The sequence below is a fragment of the Mustela erminea genome, chromosome 9, assembly GCF_009829155.1.
Source record: "Mustela erminea isolate mMusErm1 chromosome 9, mMusErm1.Pri, whole genome shotgun sequence".
NCBI lineage: Eukaryota > Metazoa > Chordata > Mammalia > Carnivora > Mustelidae > Mustela > Mustela erminea.
In genome coordinates, this window is record NC_045622.1 from 38,405,029 (window position 1) to 38,430,958 (window position 25,930).

The 25,930-nt window shown below is 37.9% G+C and overlaps 1 protein-coding gene across 2 annotated transcripts in view; it reads left to right on the forward strand.

The window, feature by feature from the left end:
- SLC36A4 (solute carrier family 36 member 4) overlaps positions 1–25,930 on the forward strand; it is a 54,773-nt gene that overhangs the window by 18,970 nt on the left and 9,873 nt on the right. For both annotated transcript variants that reach the window (XM_032357682.1, XM_032357683.1), the window contains 6 exons: positions 1,063–1,151; positions 2,197–2,292; positions 4,136–4,220; positions 9,156–9,383; positions 11,565–11,663; positions 18,658–18,827. In XM_032357682.1, the coding sequence (XP_032213573.1) occupies positions 1,063–1,151; positions 2,197–2,292; positions 4,136–4,220; positions 9,156–9,383; positions 11,565–11,663; positions 18,658–18,827 (767 nt within the window). The remainder of the gene's footprint in view (positions 1–1,062; positions 1,152–2,196; positions 2,293–4,135; positions 4,221–9,155; positions 9,384–11,564; positions 11,664–18,657; positions 18,828–25,930) is intronic.

Sequence of the window (25,930 nt, forward strand, 5' to 3'; positions counted from 1 at the left end):
TTATTTGAGTTGATGAAATTTTATGGTTTTTTGGATTCAGAATAAAATATGTGGTTTTCAGATTTTAAAGAATATTAGTAAAGAAAAGGGATAACAATATTGTTTGAAAACAGATGTGCAAAGTGTTGTTAGAAATAGTTATTGTCATTGCAGAGAATCTTAGGGAGAATTGCCTTATCAACTAATGAAATTATATTTAGTCTTTTTAATTTTTTTTAAGATTTTATTTGAGAGGGAGCAAGAGAAAGAGCATGAGTGGAGGGAGAGGCAGAAGAGAGGGAAATGCGGGCTCTGCTGAGCAGGGAGCCCGACGTGGGGCTGGATCCCAGGATCCAGAGTCATGGGTCATCTCAGGTCATGAGATCATGACCTGAATTGAAGGCAGAGGCCTAACTGACTGAGCCACCCAGGTGTCCCTACTTAACCTTTTATTAGAGGTCTAAAACCTTACCAGTTTGCTAAGAACAGTTTTAACTATCCTTTCTCTCTGCATTTGACTTGCCCACCCTAATTTAGAGAAACTTAAACTATTTCTGATTACAAAAATAAATTCTGACAGTATTTTGTCTGGGTTGCAATAATCCAGGCATTACTTCAATATTAGTAAACAAATACTTGAAATTTTTTATGTACCACTTTTAAAAATAATCTTCACACATAGCAAGTGCTCAACAAGCTCAGCCCCAGATGGGTACAGCAGTTTTTAGGCATTCAGATAATGATTCATGGTCACATTTAACTATCACTATGGGACACTGATGGTCATAGGCTTACCATCGGATGTTACTGGAGGTGAGGTCTATCCTACCTTACTGCGCGCCTGTAGTCTGTGCTGATAGGGTCGGCTTAGCAAGCCGTGGAGATGGAGTCATACGCACTTGTCTTAAGTATTACTGAAATTCGTTCAGTATCAAGTTCATGAATTTTCCTGTATGCAAATGACTAATCATTTTGTCCAGCAAAATTGAATCACACAGATGAGTAGTTCGTTGTCTCATTCATAGTAAGCTTAATTTTTGTTAAACTTAAATATTTAATCCTATACATTTTTTCCCCCCACAGCTTGGACCAATCAGCCTTGTATTTATAGGAATTATTTCGGTTCACTGCATGCACATTTTGGTACGCTGCAGTCACTTTCTGTGTCAGAGGTAAATGAGGATTTGTTAAGTGTGCTCTGTTTCCTTTAAAGCAATGTATTTATTTAAAGCATCAGCTAGTCTTAACTGTGCTTTGCAACTAACAATCATATTTCCTCTAATCTGGTAGTAGTCAAGTCTAAAATAATGAATATGGAAAAAGATAGTATTTCCTGTGATTGAAATCTGGTCAGAATATATTCACTTCTTTTAGAATACAGCCCTGTTCAGTGAAATGGCATGGTTTCTTTCCATGTAAATTAAAAAAAATCCGGATCGACATGGAGGCCTCAGCACTACTTTCAGTTATAGAGTGATGGTCTTCTGTTTGGTAGAAATTCATTTTAGGGTATGGTGCCTTGGTGTTCTTTGCTGACCTGTGGATTGGCAAATAGTCAGTAAAATTATATTCTTTTTTCTTTGTTTTTGTATCATGAAATGTTTCTACTTGCACAATGGACTATTTAAAAACTAAATATTGCCTATTCTAGTAAACTAATACTCTAATCGTAAGTCTTTTTGTTATTGTTGTTAAATGTTATTATAACTTTGGGCAAGTCATTTACGATCTTTAAATAACAATGATACCTGAAAAAAAAGTGGGGAATAGAACAAGGGGAAATAATGCCTATCTCATGGGCTGAGTATTAGGTAAGATAGTTTATATGTAAATAAATTGTAAAGCCCTGTGCTGATGTATAAAATAATGCCCTTCTAAGAATAAATAATCAGGCAGTGAATAATGTAGTTGAAGCTTTTTGTAATTGAAATACTTACATATTTAAGTCAGTGAAGCACAAATATTACATTATATCACTTCTACAAATATGTAAACTTTAACAGTAGATAAAAACTAATATATTGGTAAAAATAACATTTAAAATTTCATGATACGTATCTTTGAGTATGCAGTTCTTAAAATTTTGAAAACTCCTGTGTCAGTGCATGGCCTTGCATTTATTAATTCCTATTTATTTGATGTTCTTTTCAAGGGTTGGATTTATAGGCCAACTTCAAATTTTCCTTTTTCATATGCACATGTGTCCTTAAATTACAGGTTCAAAAAGTCAACATTAGGTTATAGTGACACTGTGAGTTTTGCTATGGAAGTAAGTCCTTGGAGCTGTCTTCAGAAGCAAGCAGCATGGGGACGGTAAGCACTTGTATGTTGTTAATATCTGCTTACAGAAATCACATCATTTTTTAACTATTTTAATTTGGCAAGATACATGAATAGAAGTATGATAAAGCTGGGGGAATAAATATAATCTTTAGAGTTACACAGACTTGGGTTCAAATCTCAACTCTACCATTTTTCAATTTTATGACCTGAATCAAATGATTTGTCATTTTGTTTTAGTTTTCTCACCATCAGATGACTTTATGGTGATACTTACTTCCCAGGATTACTATAGTATTTTAAATAAAATGACATTTATAAAGCATCTGGCTAACCTATGACATAATCGTGCAAATATGTTTTTAAGGAAAGGAGCAAAAGCAAGAAAAATGTTGCAGTTTCATTATTTTAGATTAAATTGTGGTATTTAGCTATATGCTTATGGGATATTTGAAGTGTGTATTTTAGCATAATCTTAATTTTACTGTCATTGTTTAAATGTAACTTTATCATTGGTATACATGACTGATCAAAGCCAGATGAATACAGGACTGGAAAAATAAGCATGGGTAATCAACAAAATGCTCACTGTAGTACCAATGATACGTGTAAGGGAAATTAAGAGCAGGGGGAAAAAAAACAGTGCTAGGAGACTTTATGGTTCAATATGGCCTTTCTGGAGATTTGTAGGAAGTGAGATTTGTTTATGAACTGCTCAGAGTTCTTGATATGCCAAGTAGAAGAAGAACAAAATGGCCTAATGCTCTAGGATTTGCCCCAGAACCCTATCTTCTTCCTCCTTCTGCCCCAGAGTAGACACAGCTTTGTCCTTTTTTTCTATCAAGAAGAATGACTTTCCAAGTAGATGTGGCTGGAATGATTGTTAGTAGGATACTAAAATCCAAGGTGGATGAAAAGATCTTAAGGGAATACTTAAATGGAGCTCATCAGAGAAAAGAGACTTGAATTTGTTATAGGGTACCAAGATTATTTACAAGGGAGATCCCCAAAGAACTATGAGAGCTGTAGTTATGACAAGAGTGAAGATAGGCAAGGGCCCTTCCGGTTTCAGATGAGAGAAGGAAGGTGTATAGATCTGTGGACCAGGTTGTTTGACACCTTAACATCCGTGGTCAGATAAAAGCTGTAATGAATTAGTAGGTGCATGCTGTTGTGACCACTCATCGTTCTCCAAACAAAATAGAGAAATGTGGGCTGCGTATTATTACCAGGTATGCAGATTTAGAACTCCCATTCCCAAACTATGCTAATTTGACTGGTGACATTCCCTTTCCACTATTGTGCACTATTTCATGTAGCTAGAATTTTCTTAATTATCTCATTAAACAATAAGAACAGAGCTAAGCTACTGGAAGGGTCTTTGGTCTTATGATTCAGGGCCATGCCCCCAGTCCTTTCCCATTCCGTGTTCTTATTGGTGATTTGGATAATGGAGATCTTGCTCACTCATCATACTTGCAAATGATATGCAGCCGGGAGGGCTGGGAAGTACCCTGGGTTAATCAGGAAAAGTTCTTGAGAAGCAGGAGAGACGGGCCTAATCTAAAAGATGAAATGTTTTCTAAGTATTGTTTTATAAGCAGATACTCAGACTGTTGAATTTCAGAAATAAATGATAGGGAAATTTTCACCTTTTAACTTAATGGAACATCTTTTTGCTAAATAATAATTCTAGTGACCTACTGATTATAAATGTGTGCCGTTTGTAGAAAATACATATTTTGTTTATTTCTTATTTGAAGGAAGTGAAAAGAATGTAAGCCGTGACAAAATGTTTTAAAATAGTTTAAAAAGAAAAAATATATTGATGTATCAGCAGCTCTTAGTGATCTTATTTGTGGGTATCTCTTTTCAGGAGTGTGGTTGACTTTTTTCTGGTGATAACACAGCTGGGATTCTGTAGTGTTTATATTGTCTTCTTAGCTGAAAATGTAAAACAAGTAAGTATTTTCCTCCAGCTATTGATATCAGTTTCTCCCACTTCTATAGTTATGGCATCAGATCTCCTCTGAGTAAGCCCTGGTTGAACACGGAAATGTGTTCCTTTCATAAGCCGTGTTCCTTTATAAAATTTCCTTTAGTCTCCTTTTTTGTAAGCTGGATTTTCTACTACTGTTGTTGATTTTACTTTTCTTGCCATTATGTATCAGTAGTGTTTGTTCTGTTAGATCTGAACTGGACATAATTTAACTGACTCTTAGATACCTGAAATTTAGCAGAAACACAGATGTTTGGGGAGCATATTGGGGAGCATATTGCTTTTTCATAAATAAATATATAAGGCTTTAGCCAGTAACCTAAAAAGTAAAGTAAAAAGTGGGTATTACTAAAATCTAGTAGTTACTGCTATTATCTGGAAAGATACTACATCCAAAAATGTGCAGTGTTCTGAAATTGTCTCCATACTTTAAGGATTTGCTTTACAAGAAAGTGGTTTGCAGTCTTGGTAGAGACTGACTGTCAATTTGAACAAACATGCAAAGCACTGAAATAAAAAAAGCTCCTCTATCCAAACAATGCCGAAACACATTTCCTTATGCGCTCTAGCTTGTAACTAGTACATTATGCCCTGTTCTTCTTTAATCATTATTTTCATCAATAACGTTCATTAACTGTCCACGCGTGCATTTTGCAGTAGTAGACATCTTACATAGTAGTATGTAGAACTTGTAGGCATTTTAATGCAAAATGATGATGTAAATATGTTTTCTAAAGAGTCTGTATGTAGCAGTATAAGTATATATTTGGCTTACTTTTTCAAGTATAAAATATGCTTCATTTTGTAGTTAGAGCAGGGATGGCACACTTTTTCTGGAAAGGGCCAGATAGTAATTATTTTCAGTTTCACAGGCCATATGGTCTTCTCAGCTTAGCCATAGACAATAATATATAAACAAATATAAACTGTAATATTCCAATAAAATCATATTTACAAAATTAGGTGGCAGACTGGATTTGGTGTATGGGACATAATTTGCTAAAGCCTCTAGCTTAGATTTTTAATATTGGAAAGGCTCATTGAGTCAGCCTTTCTTTATAAATAAGAGAGTCAATGCTTTCATTAGCATTGCTTGTTATAGTTGATGTGCTTTTGATTTACAAGTGTTTAATTCCACAAGTTGCTTATTCTTTGGACTATTAACTCAGTCAAGAGGCTATCTGGTATTAAGAACTGATAAGACACATCATTTTACCAGTCATTTATGTGGAATACAAGGGAAATGATCTCTTTTTAGGATTGTGCAACTTGGCAATAATGTGTCTTTTCTAATATTTCTCAAGAGAGCTTCCAAAAAGCTTGATTTGAATTTATGGATAATGCTAATAATGCCTTATAATTTTATGTTAATAAAGTATGACATTTTTTCATTTAGTCTTTACAACTACTCTGTAATGTACAACGCTCGTTTTTTGAATGCATAAATTGACTCTCACAGAGCATGGGCAGTGTGCCCTAAGTCGTGTGACTCAAGCTGAGACCTAGGTCTGTGACCCAGCTGCCACCCATCACTGGACAGGATCATGTCTGACAGTATGACATGAATAGATGTCTGTAAGCTTAGGGCTGGTGACGTTTTCCTGCAGAATAGAATCAGTTGCTTCCAAAGTTGACTGGAAGGATGTAAGTCATTTGCACATATTCTAAGCAGACCAGGTAGAAAAAGTGACTTTCTAGGAGGAAGGAAATTGCCTGCTGTAGATAGAAGGACAAAAGTCCTTTTGAGGCATAAAAAGCAACATGGAAAAAGATGCTCAGACTTGAGAGAGGTTTTGAAAGCAATAGTGAACCCCTCGCCTTAGCAGAGCGGACAGATGGTCCCTGAGACAGCGGCTTCAGAGAAGCCCGCATCTGACAGCAGTCTCCAGCAGTAGACACGCTGGTGGTTCCACCTTACCGACTACTACTCTTACAGTTTAAAACTCTTAAGTTTATTACTGCATTAATCCACATAAAATCAAAGATGCAATATTTTATCAAATCAGAGAAGTGGGGGTTTAGTTGCCATACAGGGAAATGGGAGTACATACAGGGAACCTCCTGCTCTGTAACTGCCGCAGGGCTGTTTTTAGTCCCATTAAGTCATTATGAGCATTGAGGGGAGGGAGGGGGAAGGATGGGTAGTGCCTCCAGGATTCTAGCCCATGTGGGTAGCTCCTTTCTGTTCTTACTCTAAGATACTCTAGAAAATTTCAGAAGGGTAAAAATAGTATATATGGGCATGAAGAGTGGGGAAAGGATATTACACTAACAGAAAAAATACATAATGTTAACCTAAGACCATGGACTTCAGAGACAGAAGGTCCAAATTCAGATCCCTACTCTCTCAGTTTTAAGTCACACATGGGTCAAGATCCCCTTATCCTTGGTCAAGCCTTAGTTTCCTTACTTGTAAAATGGGAATAGCAACAAAATATCCCATTGTTCCTCCTAAACTTACCATGAGGCTCAGCTGACAAAAGGTTTGTGAAAGCCTTTGCAAAATGTGAAGTAGTTTAGAAATACAGGGTCTTTAGTTCTGCATTTATTTTCGCTTTGCTGAAGAACATAATCTACTTTTGGAATTCTAACCATTAGATTACTGAATCATTGAAAACTCATAAGTAGTAGATGTTAGTAAATTTAAGCTTTAAATGGAAACAACTGAATTTAGTAATTTTATTTTATAATATTTATTTCAGTGTTTTGCATTTTGGTAAACATGTGAGATCATAGGAAGTCCTATTAGATAGCCAGTATCTGTCTCTAGAGGGCACCAAAGGACTCAAATGTTTACCTGAATCTTGCTCTGGGTATGTATCTACACTTTATTTTATTTTTTAATCCTGACAATTTTTATAACCATCTTTCTGCCAAAGAATACTAAATTATTATGAGATATTTGTGATAGAATTAATTTCATATTCTCAACCATCTCACCATTCAAACTACCCTTTTTAAAATTGGTTATGTAACTGATTTTCTCTTGCCAGGTATCCTTGTTAGAGCTTAATTTTGATCATTATCTAATCTGATTATGGGCAGTACTTCTTAGATACAGAAGCATTTGGCTATAAATAAATTTGCAATTGGGAAAATTGAGTCAACAAAAAATTTATAATCTTAAAACCAAGTAACGTGAATTACCAGTCTTTTATTTCAAATTGTAAAATATAAAATAGAAAGTTGTGATGACCAGTCACAAGATAAATATGAGGTGTGCAGTTTCTTAAGTGGTTTCTTATGTAACCTGAGAGTTTGTTAGCACTGTGTGAGTTACAAGTTGCCTATCTAATTTAAACTCGTAAATATAGTCCCTGCAGTTTAAGATGATGTATACACTAAACATTGCTTTTCATAAGTTGTAAATATAAAATTAAAATAAACACTTGAATTGTTAGTCATACTATAATTTTTGTTCTAAACTTCTGACCTGCAGGCCTCTTAATACTTAGTATATTTAGAGAGAGGGATGTCAGAGTAGAGGCCAGGCGGCTCCTTGGGCAGGGCCCCCTCTGCAATGGGGGGTATCTAGTCCAGTTAAAGCATGCAGTTGTCACAAGCTGAATTCTAGTCTCATGCCTGGGCTGGAATCCTAGAACTACCACTTACTGACTTGATACTACGTAAGCTTTTTTAACCCTCCTTAAACCTGTTTTCTTAACACCCACCTCAGAGAGAGTTGTTTTGAGGATGAGATGAGATGTTGTGTACCACGTTAGTTCAGTCCTCAAAAACTGCTTCCTGTTATTACTGTAGGCTGTGGTTCTTAAAAATTGATGTATCTGGAGACTTGATCACGTTCATGTGTTCAGTGGGGAGGGGGTGCAGTGTTTGGGGGCAAGTAGATTTTCACTAGTATTTAAATTACAATATTATCTGCCTCTGCTGTGAGTTTTTAAGAATGTTTTTAAAATCCTTTATAATTTCATTTCTAGTTTAGTAAATTGGATCACAGAATTAATTGGATAAGAGACCATTTTTAATATAATAAACTATAAGTTATTATATCTCTCTTGAACACTAAATGTTGGTTTATAGAAATGGGTGAATAAATTTTAAGGTAAAACTGATTTATTGAAGTGTATTGCTCTAGCAGAAATTTGCCTACATCTAACCCATGGCCATCAATGAATTTAGTGGATTCTTATTAAGTATTTATTGATAGTGATGATAATTTATAAACAGTTGTTTTATAAAACAGTTTTAAAGTTAGACTATGATTTCTAAATTTTATCTTGACAACTGTACATTTCCTAGAGGAACTTAGAGCTTGCTTCCTCCTCTGAAGAAAATAAGTTGTAGTAGGATATAGTCATTCTTTTTTTTTTTTTTTTTTTTTAAAGATTTTTATTTATTTATTTGACAGATCACAAGTAGGCAGAGAGGCAGGCAGAGAGAGAGGAGGAAGCAGGCTCCCCGCTGAGCAGAGAGCCCAATGCGGGGCTCGATCCCAGGACCCTGGGATCATGACCTGAGCCTAAGGTAGAGGCTTTAACTCACTGAGCTACCCAGGTGCCCCAGGATATGGTCATTCTTAACAAGTATGCATCCACTTTTGATTATCTCAAAAACAAATTGAACCTTTGCAGGGATCATGAGTACAAAGCTTCAAAATAAATTAGTAAATTCATCCTCATCATTTTCTAGTGAACCTTCTTTTTACAGTATGATAAAAGAAGTTATTTTGCAAAGAAGATTATCCTATTTAATTATCCTTAAGCTTGATAAATATATATTTCTAAGAAGCTAGACTATCTTGAAAAAGGTAATATTTGACTAATCATAAAGGAATTTAACATAGAGTGTATAGATAATAATTTTCTTTATTTTTTTTTATTTATAAGTTGATGGAATTTCCCCCCCTCTTTCTTATTCTCCTGGTAATGCTGTATAGGTTCATGAAGGATTCCTGGAGAGTAAAGTATTTCTTTTGAACAGTACCAATTCTTCAAACCCTTGCGAGAGAAGAAGTATTGACCTAAGGATATATATGCTTTGCTTTCTACCATTCATAATTCTTTTGGTCTTCATTCGTGAGCTAAAGAATCTGTTTGTGCTTTCATTCCTTGCCAACATTTCCATGGCTGTCAGCCTTGTGATAATTTATCAGTATGTCGTTAGGGTAAGTATAATATGTTTTTAACTGTCATATGTGTTTCTTAATAAGTAAATTCTTTGTTTACTTTGGAGGTGAAAGCAGTGGTTCGTAAAGACCCCTGCCTCGTTATGTGGCATACCGGAGATCAACTTTGAGTCAACTTTGGTCTCTGGTTGGGGGATACTGATCAGCTTGAAAGGTGTGTGCCATAGAGCACAGGCTTAGTGTTCAGGTCTGGTTTTAGATTTTGGTAAATATGCTTCTGGGCTTTATGACTCTGCTGCAGAAAAGAGTAATACCCACCCTAGGAAGCTGTGAGATTTAAGATCATGCCTCAATACACAGTGCAACATGAAACAAAGACCTCAGTACTGTTTTGTTTACTCTTTTAAGATTTGAACCAGCTTCCAGATGGAGTATAGATGTAATTTTTAAATTTTCTTTTATTTGCTTTTATTTTCCTATTTATTTTATTTTTTAATTTTCCTTTATTTGCTGCTACCATCTCAGTTCACTGCCACTGCCCTAGTTCGTTCACTGCCATTGCCCTAGTCTGTAACTTCTTTATCAGAAGACCTCGGTTGATTTCATTGTCCGTTGTCTGGGGAGCCCAACCATAAAAGAAGTATTCCTTAAAAAAAAATTTTTTTTTTTTAAAGATTTTATTTATTTATTTGACAGAGAGAGATCACAAGTAGGCAGAGAGGCAGGCAGAGAGAGAGAGAGAGGAGGAAACGGGCTCTCTGCTCAGCAGGGACTCGATGCGGGACTCGATCCCAGGACCCTGAAATCATGACCTGAGCCGAAGGCAGCGGCTTAACCCACTGAGCCACCCAGGCGCCCAAAAAAAATTTTTTTTTGATTGATGGGATTCAGGGGATCTGCAGATGCAGTCAAAATATTTGCAAGATCTAATGTTTATGTATATATGCATTCTTCTACTGAGCACTGTATAGCTTTCATTTCTCAAAAGGGGCCAGTGACTCAGAAAAGGTCAAGCATTCCTGTTCTCTTCTTTTCTCATCTAACCCATTTTGTATATTATTGCTGCAGTTGTTCTAAAACCTCCACTGGCAGTTTATTACAAACTCTGTTTCATACCTGCCTCCCCCACCAAATTCCAAAATCTGTTGACATTTTCTTACTGTACATAAGAGTGGAAGGGGACAGGCCGGAAGGTCTCAGAAGGCTTTCCGTAGTTCATGAATCCTTAGCTGAGCTTGTAAGAGTTAGCGGAGCAGAAAAGGAGGCTCCTTAGGTAGAGGGAACAGTGTGAGCCTTGAGTAACTGTTGATGTTATCAAATGACTCAGACACTTACTACCCTTTTCACTTTGACCATAGCTTGTGTTTTCCATCATGTATCATCACTATAGCAAACATGTCTCCCTGTGCTTCAGATGTTCTAGACCTCTTTATTTCCCAGATTATCCAAGTGCTTTCACACTTCACTTTCTTTTTACATCCTGTTCCCTTTGCCTTGATTCCCACTTCCAGTTAGGTAGGGCAGAGTGAGAACCAGTCTAGGTGTAGCTGGAAAATAGAGCCATTGTGGAACCAGAGCTCTTGAACAAGATGTGCATTTGTGAGTTTCCAGATAGTGAAAGTTGGAACGAGGCTATGCGTCAAGACCAAGTAATCAAAGCCAAAGTCAAGGAATATGTACAAATAATGAGGGTAATGAGAACTGTCAAGGTAAAGTTTAAGACACAGAGACCAGGAGGAGACCTGTTCTAGGAAGCAGCAGAGTTATGATGTAAAAAAGCCAAAGTTAGGAGCAGGTACCTTGGAGACTGAAAGAGCAATGGAAACAAAGTAGAAAATGGATTTCATTGGACACCGTGAGTGGGGTTTGACACCGTGGCTCTCAGTTCAGACTGAGGATGCTTGTGTATTTCCTGTCATGCCAGGAGCCATACATGGAGTGAAGAGCCCGGGACTTGAAGGTAGCAGCAGGTAATCAGAAGCGTTTAGCCCAGATGGAATGTGTGGGCATGAGGGAAACAATGGCTTTTGGCAGTGAAGTCCTAACAGCTTGGCTACATTTAACATAGGATGCTTAAAGTGTTTATTGAAAGAATTACTCACTTTTATAACATACATTTGCTGTTGTAAAACTCAGAAGTATATGATTTTGCTCTTTATTTTAAATTCTTTAAAATAAGTAAAGATGTTAACTTCTCTTATTTTGTTTTTCTTTCTCTAGAATATGCCAAGTCCCCACAACCTTCCAATAGTGGCTGGTTGGAAAAAATACCCACTCTTTTTTGGTACTGCTGTGTTTGCTTTTGAAGGCATAGGAGTGGTAAGGATTTACTCTTTATTATTATTTTTAAGGCAACACAAAGATTTATGTAGTCAAACTACATTAAAAAATGCATTTTTTCTTTTTTGTTTTGTAGTTTGGTAGTTTATATTTGAATTATAGTTTAGATTTTTAACACTTTATTATGGAAAATTTCAAGCCTAAGACAAAATAGAGAATAGTAGATGAACTTTCTTGTCAGCATCACCCAGCTTCAAAATTCAACTCATGGCCAATTTTGTTTTATCTGTCTTCTATCTCGTCTGCCAAGACCAAATTATTCAGAAAGAGCCCAAGCATCACATTTTATAGACTAGATGATTTTAAGGGAATTGAAATTGTTACAAAGTTGCCATTACATAGAAGAATCAAATATAAATTCTCCCTTTAGATTTATACATATCATGTTTGTTTTGAGAAATGATGTTATTATAAAGCTACTACCAAGAAATACAAGCACCCTGAGGATCCTCAGATATTAAGTATTTCCATTTAAGATGCTTCCAGTTTATTTAAAGCCTGGAATGTGTACATTTGGGGAAAATAAAATATCACTTTCTGCTCTCTCTATGTCTAATGGTTTAGTACGGGAGGGAAAACACTTACACATACCTATATGAACCACAGATGAAATACGACCTAGAAGACAGTTTTATACCATTTTACTTGGGTCCTTGCTCTCTCTTAATTCTTCTTTAGAGAATTCTCACGAATTCTTACAGTTCTATTTATGACGGTTAAAGACATAACTGCAGATTTTCGTTTCCATCTTTAACCAGCAAGTTCTAGTTAACTATTGGACGTACCTAGTTAAGTTGTCCTTTAACATCTCAAGTTCGACAGCTCTGAAGCTGACATAGACTTTCTTAATCCAAAGCTAGCTTCACTTTCTCATTTCCCTATTTCTCTTAGTTTTACTTTCAGTCACTCAAGCTTGAAACATTGGAATGTTTCATTTCACTTTGTCCCTGTTTCCCCCCATTCCATTGGTAATCAAGGCATGTTTATTTTTCTTTCATAGTTTCCCATAAATGAAATTACATTTAAAACACCCACAGTGCTGCTAGTTCCAGAGGGAGCCTACATGAATGTGAATTTCCTTCCTTTCCTCCTTTTGTAGCTGCGCTGGCACCATTCTTAACCATAGTCCCTTATTTTAGGTCTGGATTATCTCCAGAACATCCAGATGGTTCTCTCTCCTTAATATTAACTAGTTAATATTTCCATATGGATCTGACTTACCTAAGAAGTAGAGCTGCTACTGGAGTTATTGTGGTATAGGGCTATTGTGAGGATTACATGAAGTGCTGCCTGCAAAGCATCTGGAAAAATCCCTGGCAGGGGGTGGTCTAGGATGGCAAGAAGGGAAGAGCCTGAACTCCCTTTCTCCCATGGACACACTACAACTAAAACTACATGTGGAATAATGGCCTCTGAGAAGGACCTGGAAACTAGCTGAATAGCTGCTCCACAGCAAAGGAGTAAAAGGTCCACCTCAAGACGGATGGAGGAGGCACCATCTGGATGGGGGAGACAGAGATATGTTCTCACCAGAAACTCTGCCCCTGCTGCAGCGACCCAATACAGGGAGGGATCTTATAGGCCTGGAGCTTTTCCCTGAGCAAGGGGTTTGTGCCCCCACATCAGGCATCCCAGCCCTTCAAACCTGCCCTCGAGAGATAAGCCCCCAACTAGGCTTACATTCAAAGGATCCAAAGGGCTGTTGGGATCTGAGAAACTCCTTCTGAAGGGCTTGTATATGGACTCAGAAACTGGCATGAAAGCTGCAGTTTGAAAGGAACCTAGACTCTATGTGAAGGGGATTCATTTGCTGGTCTAAAAGCATCTGCTGGAGGGGCAGGGACAAGCTGGGACTTTCCCCAGGGTTGGAGGCACTGGTGAACACCGTATCGGTGGTTCCCCCCTCTCTCATGGTTGTCCAGGTGGACACTCACAAACACAGCAGTTCCCTGCTGCCTTTCTAACACTGGTGGCCGTGCCCTGCCCCCAGTGTCCTTGCCCTGCCTTACTAAATAAAGCTGTGGGCGAGTGTAGTCCACACTGGGGATGCCCCTTGATCACCTGGCTCTGGTGTGTAGGAGGGTTTGTGTGCCAGGGCCCCATGAGACTTGGAACAATGGGAAAGAAATTCTTGGCAGCCTGCCACACTGAGGGCACTACACAGACAGCAGACTGAAATGCACCACAAGTCGGCCAGTGAAAAAGGCCTATTTGCTGGTGCAGAAGCTTTAACCCGAGGGATAGGCTTTAGGTTTGTCACATATCTTGAGGCTGTGGAAATGCTCTCAGGGAATATAAACAGGGAAATACCATCTTGTGCCCTCTGGTCTTGCTACAGCTTGCTGGTACCCCCCAGAAAGGGGCTTATATCTGAAGCCTTGACTTTGCTACTGTCCTTCCAGCAGACCCCTCCAGATCTCCTGGTCTAGAGGCCAGCAGGATTTACAAAATCCCATAGGACTGTGTCTTTCCATACTTTAAAAGCTACTGCCTGAGGATCTGACTTCCATCATCCTGAAACTTGGTACTGACTGAGATCCCTACACTGGAACACTGGCAGGTCTTGGAACACCTTCAACAACTGAAATTTATCAAGAATAAATTAGGCTACTTAGACAATCACAAAGGTCCAAGAGATAACCAAGAGCTAGGGCAAGGTTGAATGATAGAGTTTGTCTCCTATACAAGGTCACTCCTTCAAGACTGGGAGATGCAGCTGTTTCAGCTAATACATAGAAACAAACACAGAGAGTTAAGAAAAACAAGGTGTAGGAGTATGTTCCAAATGAAGGAGCAAGACAAAACCTCAGAAAAAGACCTTAGTGAGATGGAGATAAGTCATCTACCTGTTAAAGAGTTCAAAGTCATGGCCATAAAGATGCTCCTGAAACCTGGGAGAACAATGGATGTTCGCCTTCAGCTCAGGTCATGATCCCAGCATCCTGGGATCGAGTCCCACATCGGGCTCCTTACTCAGCAGGGAGCCTGCTTCTCTCTCTGTCCCTTCCTGCCATTCTGTCTGCATGTGCTCGCTCACGCTGAAAAATAAATAAATAAAATCTTAAAAAAAAAAAAAAAGCAAAAGAAAAGTAAGTACCAAACAGAAGTCATAAAGCTGAAGAATACAAACAATTACTGAATTGGAAATACACTAGAAGGGTTCAGAAGCAGACCAGATGAAGCAGGACTGATCAGTGACCTCGAACACAGGACAGTGGAGCTCACTCAAACAGAGCAGCAGAAAGAAAAAAAAATTTAGAGAGCGTAAGGTACCTCTGGGATAACACCAGGCAGCATAGCATTTGCAGTATAGGGATCCTAGAAGGAGGAGAGGGAAAAAGATGCCAAAAAATAATAAAGAAATAATAGCTGGTAAATTACCTAACCTGGGGAAGGAAGGAGTCACCCAGTTCAACAGGCAGTTCCAGATAAGATGAACCCAAAGAGATCCACACAGAGATACATAATCAAAGAGGGAATCTTAAAGGCAGCAGGAGAAAAGCAACTTGTTTCATACAGGGGAACCCTCTTAAGGCTGTTAGCTGATTTTTCACCAGAAAAATCAGAAGGGAGTAAGTAGCATGGTATATTCAAAGTACTGAAAGGAAAAAAAAAAAAAAAACCACAACAAAACTTTGAACCAAGAATACTGTATCTGCAAGGTTATCATTTGGAATTAAAGGTGCACTTAACCTGAATAAAAATGTGAGAATGGGCGTCCTTGACTTGTTCCTTATCATAGAGGAAAAGCTCTCAACTTTTAATTGTTGAATTAATGCTAGCTATGAGCCTGTTTTAAAAGGCTTTGTTTTGTTGAGTAATGTTCCCTGTATATACACTTGAGTGTTTTTATCATGAACAGATACTGAATTTTCTAAGTGTTTTTTTTCTGCATCTATTGAGATGATCATACGATTTTTAAACTTTATTTTGTTAATTTGGTGTATCATGTTAATTCATCTGTAGATCCGGACCCATTCTTGCATCCCTAGAATAAATCCCACTTGATCATGATATATGATCCTTTTAATGTATTGTTGAATTTGGTTTGCTAATATTTTGTTGAGGATTTTTGCACCTATGTTCATCAGGAATATTGCTTATAATTCCCTCCCTTTTCTTCCTTCCTTCCTTCCTTCTTTCCTTCCTCCTCCTCCTCCTCCTCCTCCTTCTTTTAAAGATTTTATTTGTTTATTTGACAGACAGAGATCACAAGTAGGCAGAGAGGCAGGCAGAGAGAGAGTGGAAAGCAGGCTCACTGCTGAGCAGAGAGTCCAATGCGGGGCTCGACCCCAGGCCCCCAAGATCATGACCTGAGCCAAAGGCAGAAGCTTTAACCCACTGAGCCACCCAGGCGCCCCTCTTCTTCTTCTTGTTCTTCTCCTTCTTCTTCTTGTTCTTCTTCCGTGCCCTTGTCTGGTTTTGGTATCAGGGTAATGCTGCCCTCGTAAGTTAATTTGAAATTGTTCCTCCTCTTTGGTTTTCTGGAAGTATCTGGAAAGAGGAGGTATTTAAATATTATTTGAATTTTGGTAGAATTTGCTTGTGAAGTCACCTGGTCCTGGACTTTTGTTAGAAGTTTTTTTAAATTACTGATTTAATCTCCTTACTAGTAATCTTAGTGTTCTGATTTTCTATTTCTTCATGATTCAGTCCTAGAAGATTGTATATTTCAAGGAATTGTCAATCTCTTCCAAGTTCCTCAATTTTTTGGCATCTAATTATCCGCAGTAGTCTCTTATGAAACTCCGTGTTTCTGTAGTATCGGTTGTAACTTCTCTTTCATTTCTGATTTTATTTATTTGAGCCCTGTCTCCTTTTTAGTTGGTGAGTCTAACTAAAGGTTTGCCCATTTCTCATGGTAACTTCAGCCAGTAATACTTTATTGCATATTTAAAAATTGCCAAGAGAATAAATCTTTAAAGTTCTCATTACAGAAGAAAAATTTGTAATTTTGTATGGTGATAGATAGTAACTAGACTTAATTGTGGTGATCACTTTGCAGTGTATATAAATATCAAATTCTTATGTTTACACCTGAAACTAATGTTATATGACTATTTTAACTTAATTAAAAAAGAAGAACCCCTCACACATTGTAAGTGTGCTTGCTGCTACTGTTTTTCTCTTGCTGCTCCTATTTCTTAGTATCTTTAACTGTATGGTCAAATCATTTGGCCAAAACCTCTGAAGATTTGCCTGAAAAACTTAACTCTTCAATTAGCCTTTCTTTCTTTTCTTTCAAGGTTTTTTTTTCCCCCCACACATAATAAAAATAACTTTTTCATCTCACTGCATTGACAGACAGTAGCTACAGGTAGCTAGCTGTAGAAGCAGTTATAGACATGAGTATAGCTGGGATAGTGTGCACACACGTATTTCCTAGCACATCAGCTGAGAGTTACACAGTAGCTATGGGCACACCCAGCACCCTGATCTTGACTTCTAAGTACCACTTTACAGCAAAAGAACCCAAGTTCTTTGGAGAAACGTCTGATTCTAGGGCTGAAACAAGGACATTCAAGATGAGTCTGGAGTATCTTGTAGTTATAGAAAGTATGGAAATGCTGAAAAGAAAACAAGCAAAAAACCGAAAGAACGGAGGCATGCAAAGCAATACAGGAAGCAACCTGATGTCATTCTCAATGACCAAAGCTGGAACAACATGAGCAACAAAATGAATACGTGTCTTGGATTCATATCCACAATATAAAACAAATATACGTGAATGTATACTAATATAAATAGGTGGTTAAATAAATACATATATGGGGGGATTCCCGTACGGGCTGTGTTCAGTGACTTGGCTTGTAGTGAACAGAATATGATGAGAAAGAAGAGAAGACCTCTATAAGCAGAGAAACCTGGCAAACACAGCCTTAAACCAAGTGATCAAAGTTAGTTTCACCAGTGACAAATCATATTGGTAGAATGTGTGGTAAGAAGGACATTTCACCTTTATGGTATCTTGTTCTAAAACCTACAACCCCAGTGTGCAGACATCAGACAACATCGGACAAACCCTGCCAGAGAGACATACCAAACACCTAACCACTGCTCTCCAAACTGTCAAGATAATGAACAATGAGGAAGGATTGTGAAACCATCAAAGATCAGAGAAGACCAAGGAGGTTTATGGTAACAAAATGCAGTGTGGCATCCTGGAAGGCACCTTGGAACAGAAAAAGGACATTGTAGAAAAGCTGATGAAATGCAAATAAAATGTGGAGTTTAATAGTGATGATCCCATGTTGGTTCTTAGTTGTAACAAACCTACTTTGGTAGTTTAAAATGTTAACAATTGGGCAAACTGGTTGGGTGTATGAGAGTTTTTTGTTTATCTTTGTAACTTTTCTGTAAATCTAAAATTATTCCCCCCCAAAAAAGTTTATTTTTAAAAAAATCTGACAGGTTTGCCTGCTAAGAGCTAATTTCAGATGTTTTTATTTTAAGGATTTGAAAAGTCTGTAGTGTAAAAATATATATAACACCAAGAAAAATATTCAGTAATTATGTCTTATTTTTTATTTTTATTTTTTCATTAACACATAATGTATTATTTGCTTCAGGGGCACAGGTCTGTGAATCATCAGGCTTACACATTTCACAGCACTCACCATAGCACATACCCTCCCCAGTGCCCATCACCCAGCCACCCCAGCCCTCCCCCCACATCCTGCAGCAACCCTCAGTTTGTTTCCTGAGCTTAAGAGTCTCTTACGGTTTGTCTCTCTCCTCAGTCCCATCTTTTTTCATTTTTTCTTTCCCTACACCCCACAACCCCCACCCTGCCTCTCAAATTCCTCATATCAGAGAGATTATATGATAATGGACTTTCTCTGATTGAATTAGGTATTATTTTAAAGGAAATAAAATGTGCATATAAACTCTAGAAAGATTAATATACATATATGTGTAAGATGGAATACTAGATTGTTTTCAATTACTTGTATTACCTGCATTCTCTTCTTAGGTCCTTCCACTGGAAAATCAGATGAAAGAATCAAAACGCTTCCCCCAAGCTTTGAATATTGGCATGGGAATCGTTACAACCTTGTATATAACCTTAGCTACCTTGGGATATATGTGTTTCCATGATGAAATCAAAGGCAGCATAACTTTGAATCTTCCCCAGGATGTATGGTAGGTAGATACAAGTTTGTTAGCCCTTAGATACAGCTTCCCAATATTTGGTGATAAAGGTGTATTTTTGGATTTATGGTTTAAACATTTGAAAATTTTATCGTGCTTTCTTATTTGTGTAACCTTGAATTTTTTCATAATCTTCAGAAGAAACCATCTGTGATTTTACAGATTTGTTTGGGATTCTTTAAAAAGATTAAAAATTGTAACATAATCCAAATTTGAGTAAAATATAAAAGTAAAATGTGGATTCTTTTACTGTGGACTCACTGTAATAAAAAAATGTAATACTTACATTTGTTGCCAAATAATCCAACACCCTGGATTCCTAATAAAATAATAAAAGCCACCATTTATGACCCTCACTGTTTTACTGGTCAGCCTTAATAGGTATGTACCCCAGATCCTTTCAGAACACAGATGGGACACATTACTAAAAAAATAATATGGTGCCTCTTAATATTCTCTTAATATTAGAACCATATTCTACAAAATGAAGTAATGGGGTTTTTCCTTCTTCCAGAGTTTAGTCTCTGGGGATTTTAAAAAGATTATTGGCAGCAATTACTATGTTGACATGCTTCCTTATTTATAAAAGGGAAAGTAACTCCTTAGTTTTGATAAATACAAAGAATAAATGCTAAAATGCTGATTCAATTAATGCCCCAGTGCTCCTTGAGCTGCTTGGATAGAAGTCTGAAACCTGCAGTGTTTTTAAGTAGTGTGTGTTCTAACTGGCTTCCTATTGGTAGCTGGGCGTTTATCCGTCACTCAGTAGTCCTCTGAGCCCGGCTTTTTACTGGAGTCAAAAATGTTGTAAGAACAAATGCATATGGGAAGACAGTTGTGATAGAATGTACCTCGAATAGTTCCCAGATTCACAAAGGGCAAACATGCAGTGTGTTCTTCAACTATAATTCTACTTTAGCTGCGACACATTTTTATTTCATGATGGAAACGTGTCAAATGTTATACCTTCGTTTCAGACTAGGGACATGATCACAGACAAGATATGTAACTTTAAGCATTTATTTCATTAACTTACATTATAGTTGATTACATAATTGTGTTTCTTCCAAATATGTCTCTTTTTATAATAGTTTAATACAGGCTAGAATCTTAAACAGATTAATATAAGAGATGATCAAGGCTGCTAAAAAGTATGGTATCATAGTTCTTTATTTTTTTCCAATACTATATGATGTCTAGAAAGTAGTATTTTTCCCTACTAAGAATAATACTTAGAATAAATCTGAAGAACAATTTCAGAATAAAATTGACAAGTACTTCTAATGTCAAATATAAAATATAGGTGGAAATAGTCTCAGAACTTTCTTCCCTACTCTTCCTCACAGAAGTATTTAAAAAGAGCAGGGACCGAAGGGGGAGTTACATTGCATGTCAAGTTAAGATGTGCCTATCCCCAGAGAGTTCAGAGCATGGCGAAGCAGTGTGGGGGAGACAAGTGGGGAATGCTTTGGGTGTTCACAGCTGAGTCCTGAGGGAGCTGTGTATGCCCTGGCAGTAGCTCTGTGTAATCCTTGCCTTTTTCTGCATCCCCTTCCTGCCTCTCCCCTTATCCCTCTTTGCTGTGGCATTACACTTAGAACAGAACTAGTTGCACGTCTCCATTGAAAAGGGACCATTACATCATCATCTGTGTTCAAGAAAGCCTAGCTAGTCACCTGCTTTTCATTTAGAGGAAAGGATACAGTACACATATCCTAAGAAACAAAAATCTGGAATAAAATGGAAAGCAAGTCAAGATACATAATTCTCCTTTGGCGAGCGAGCTCGTGTTGGCTAGTTCCTTCTCCTTGTGGGAGGTGTGGGAATCATTACAACCTTATATGTAACATTAGCTGCCTTAGGATATATGTGTTTCCGTGATGAAATCAGAGGCAGCGTAACTTTGAATCTGCGGCCTACTGTTCATTTCTTTGTGGTCTGTGCATCTGGGCCGGTTAAAATAACAGCCACGACTGAGGGATACTGCGGAGGAGAAGCCCATCTCTTCACAGTGATAGTCTTCTGTAGAATGAGAAGTTTGGACCGGCATGATCATAGGATTGTATCTAAAATTTCTTTCTTGATGTGCTATGTCTCTTCCTTTCCCTCTTCCTTTCCTTCCCCGTGCTTCAGGCAATAGGCCTAGGAAGTCAGAGAAGGGGCAGGGTGCTGGTTATTGTGGGTATAAAAGCCGACGGCTGTCACGGAGCCTGGGGCGTTCTCAGCCACTACTGCTGGGATGCTGTGCAGGGCTCTTAATGCCCTGTGACATACGTTCTTTGAGTTCATTGGGGTCGTCCTACAAGAAAAGGCCGGGTTATAAAGCAGCGCAGGATAAAGCGAGTATGGATTAGAGAAGCTCCAAGTTACTTACTGTTTATTGACTGAGGTGTCATCTTTTCAAACCAGTAATGAGTAGTAGTATTCAGTCTGTCTCATTTAGACTTTGAAGCAAAGAGTGTGTTTGAAAGATGATAAGTAAATTTGCATCATTAGCACCTTGGGAACAGGAACCCTGCAGCTTCTAGGCGTAGGATATACCTCTGTGATCTAGCACGTGGCTCGGCGCTCAAGAGGCCTTGGTAAATGTTTGCTACCTAGCATTCTGAGTTGAAGAGCATGTCCCTTGTTACCTGATAATAGAACCAAGGCACTGATAGGGGTCCAAGTTGAGTGATGTTGTAGCAGCGTTTTTCCAGGACTTCCACTAACAGAACCTAAATAACAGCCGAGAGGGAAAAAAAGCATCCTCTTGGGAGTCTTTAGACCTGTCAAGTAGCCTGTTTCACGCATAGCATGGAGGAGTGAGAGGAGGGTGATTATTGAGCATGAGCACTGGTGTAAACAGTTCACAAGAGGACCTAAGATAGCAAACGTATTTATTCTGGGATCTGTCTTGCTGAGTGACATCTTAGGAACAAACATCTTTCGCTTTTGTTGTGATTTCCTTTGTTCAGTTGTGTTGTGTTGCTTACTTTCTACCGGTCTGAAATACAAGGTCTGTTCCATACCCCTCCGCCTTTTCCCCATCACAGTTTCCATGCCTTCTTGGTTCCAGTTAGTGGCTTTTTACCTTTTTAAACTACAACCCATAGTAAAAAAAGGGAAATGTTTTAAAACCTTCTAGAAATAAGAGTGTGTGTGTCTGTATATATGTGTTTTTGTGGTGCCCACTGCCCACACTCCTGTAAGTCACTGAAGTAGGGTATAAGTAAAAGGTTAAATAAAAACCCATATTTTCTACATACAGTGTCTCCTGGTATTCTCTGTTCCAGTCTGTATCTTAGGGAAAATGAAGAAAAAAACTTTTCACAACTCCCTCAGTTGATACCATAACCCACTAGTGGGTCATGGTTAGTTTGAAAAATACTGGCCTGGAGTGAATTCATATGTTACTCATTTAGTCAGCACACATAGCACTTCTAAGAAATATCAAGGGTATTAGGTTTTCACACACAGAAAAAGGCTAAGAAGCAGAAAGGTGTTTCTGCTCTCACACATGACATTCTTTGTGAAGCATGTGTTGGATAGGAATAATTCAGCTAAAAAAATAGAGAGGAACTATGTAAGAACAGGTAAGGGATAAGGTAGCATTTTAATTTATTAAGCTAATTGAACTGGCCCTTCATCTGCCCTCGCCCAAAGTAACAGAACCAACCCCAGGTCTAAGCCCGCGTTTGCAGCTTACCAGAGCTGGGATCCTGAACGTTCTGCGAATAAAGCTGAGTAATGGCAGGTAATCGCTGAACCTACTAGGCAGGCAGAGTGTTGAACTCTGAGGAGCTCGTTACCTAAAATGAAAATTTTGGGGCAAGAACAGACTCGCCAAGAGGTACAATAAAAAGCAGTTAAGAGAAATAAATTTAAGGAAACTGGAAAAATAAGGTTCCTATCTCTTGGACTATTCCCTTTGTTCTCTTTCTGACAAACTCTGTTTGTTTCTTTGTTTTTTCTCATTAAACTTTTGTTTTAATGGGTCTCAAAATTCTAGGACAGACTTAATTATCTCCTTCCAGTATTAAAGTTGCCTGTGACTGGGAATCCTGGGCCAAACTGCCTCTGACTCTTCTCTCAGAATGACTGTTCTTTATTACATCAAATTCAGAATGGAAGGCATCTAGCAGATATTTATCGTATGCCTTTTATGTGCTTGCTGCAGGCACTAGAGAGACAGCGGTGAACAGGTGAGAATCTCTTCCTCACAGGATGTAGAGTCCGGCAAACATGCTCTACCAGTTGAGTGGGTCACAGCCGTCAGTCTAGTTGTGAATACTAGATAACGCTTGTGGTGGTATTTTTCAGCTTAGGATGAGGTGAGCTTCTTGGTAAGGATTATAGCTAGGCCTCAGACAGACTCCTTCTTAACAGAACTAAGCTCAAGATTTTTAACGTGAGTATCATGAAGGGTCTAAGAGGGCAAGTTGAGTCATCAGTCTTTCCAAGAGTAGCTGCTGTATTCACCCTTGAGAGGAGAATCAGCAGCTTTCTTCCCAGATGGGAAATTTTGTGAGATACTCATATCTGTACATTTCGATTAAGTATTGTTTTATTAGGGAGCGCCTAGGTGGCTCGGTTGGTTAAGCATCTAACTCTTGATTTCAGCTTAGGTCGTGATCTCAGGGTCAAGAGATTGAGCCCTATGTCCAGCCGTACTCCGCATGGAGTCTGCTCCCTCCCTCTCCCTCGCCCACTGCCCCCCCCCCACCTAAATTAAATAAATAAATAGAATCTAAAAAATAGTAAAAGAAAAGTACAGGAGATGCCTGGGTGGCTCAGTTGGTTAAACGTCTGCCTTCAGCTCAGGTCATGATCCCAGGGTCCCAGGACCCAGCCCCACATTGGGCGCTCTGCTCAGCGGGGAGCCTGCTTCTCCCTGCCTCTCTGCCATCCCCCTCCTACCCACCCACCTCCACTTGTGCTCTCTGGCTCTATCTCTCTGTCAGATAAATAAATAAAATCTTAAAAAAACAAAACCCTTTGGCAGTGATTTTTAGAATGCTTTTTAATGTGCATTAGATGTTACTTAAAAGTTATTTATGTTCTCTATCTTCAAAATAAATTCTTGTGACTTTAAGAAGGTGTTTTATCCTTTGGAGAGAGTTTACAGGGTAGATTCTTCTTTCAACTCTTCATTTCTAAAACAGTACATAGATGCCTGCTTCACACCAAAAGGAGAACCAAGGTTGATAATACCTATAGAAAACCTGATTAGAGAAAAACAGAGTGATTGAAAATATAGATGAAACTAGTATTCTTAAAACAGAGAAGTCAGAATAGAACAATTGATTTCAATAGACTACAATGCTTTTCTTAAACATCTTTATTACTCTTCTTTGTTGATAAATAGCATGTATATTAGCTTTTAAAAGTCTCATACCATTTTATTTCCCATTTATTCTCTAATACATAATCTTACTGACTTGTGTTAGTAATAACCACATTCTTAAGTCTGTATGACTTGTTTTAAATCAATAGAAAAGTAATTATACCTACATGCATAATGATGTATTTTTAAGTATATTGTTAACCATATTGAAAAACATGTAAGTTAAAAGATAATTAGGAATGTTCAAATAATAACAAATAAACAACAAATAAACAATAACAAACAACAAAAGGAATGTTCAAATAATAAACTGATAAGAATATTCATTTAATTATCTGCTGTTACATATCAGTATATGAGGCAGGAGTCTTTCAGTTGTTTTGTGCATTGCAATAACTGACCATTTATATTTAAAGATTTTATTTATTTACTTGACAGACAGAGATCACAAGTAGGCAGAGAGGCAGGCAGAGAGAGAGGAGGAAGCAGGCTCCCCGAGAAGCAGAGAGCCCGATGTGGGGCTCGATCCCAGGACCCTGGGATCTTGACCTGAGCCAAAGGCAGAGGCTTTAACCACTGAGCCACCCAGGCGCCCCCTGACCATTTATATTTCAACTTTAAGCCTCAAGCTGAGAAATATATCCTGAAATCGTTTTAAAAATTAAGATTTTATTGTTGCTAGCCTAAGGAGTTCCTTCTTTCTGTAATTATGTTTATAGTATTTTTGAATCTGATTCTATTCAACTTTTTTCCTTTCTCTTACTCACTCCTCTAATGTATGTATCATACGTGGACACTTACAGAATTCCTTCCTGCGTGGCCATGGTTTAGAGAACTATTTATAATCTTTGCTACTTGAAATCTTAAGACATCAGAAATAAGCTTAAAGTCCAATTAAATGTTGAGGCCTTTCTCTACCAAAAGTGGATTGTTTCACCTCTCTTTAAAAGGATTGCATTTTTTTCCTAAGAAACACTCTTCCCTGGCATAGATGGGCCTTGAGGTGGGAAAGCAGGACTCTCACACGGGAAGACGGGGCTGTCAGGGATGGTTCTGCCTCAAGAGGACGTGGGTGTTGACCACTACCCCTGATGCTGCGGCGTGTTCCCTACTCAGTCTCCTCTCCCGTTGTTTGGGGTTTTCTATTTTAACTGTTGTAAAATACTCGAAATTTCAAAAAACAAAACAGTTTTATTATCTGTAACCCAGGAGAATAGTTTCTATAGTCTGAGTCCTCTGATACTGCATTTTCTTTCTGTGCCACTATCAACATTTAAAAAGTCAGACAAAAAGAAGTTAACCAAAGACTCTATCCAGACATGGGTACTGATTTTGACAAGAGACTATCTACCATGTAGAAATCTAAAGATATTTGTAAAACTGAACGTTGCTGTGCTGTTTTGAAGCACTGGGCATCAACCCAACTAACAAACTTTATTTCCCTACTAATGCAACTTTAACATAGGTGAAATTCCTATAGAATCTGGAGAACTCTTTAAGTTGAAACCATTTAAATGCTCTCCTTTTGGACCTAAGAGTGATGGTGTTTCTGCAACTAATGACATACCTACCAAGTTTTTTAAGGAGAACTGTAACTCAGAGTTCAATGTGAAGTTTTCTTCTATATATAGATCAGTAAGTTATCAAAGACATAATAGTATTTCTAGTTTTTAAAAGAGAGTTGAGAAAACATTGATTCTTCATGGGACACAGTCTAGCCTTTAGAACACTGGGTTAGCCTAAAATGAAATCTTTGCAGCAATATTCC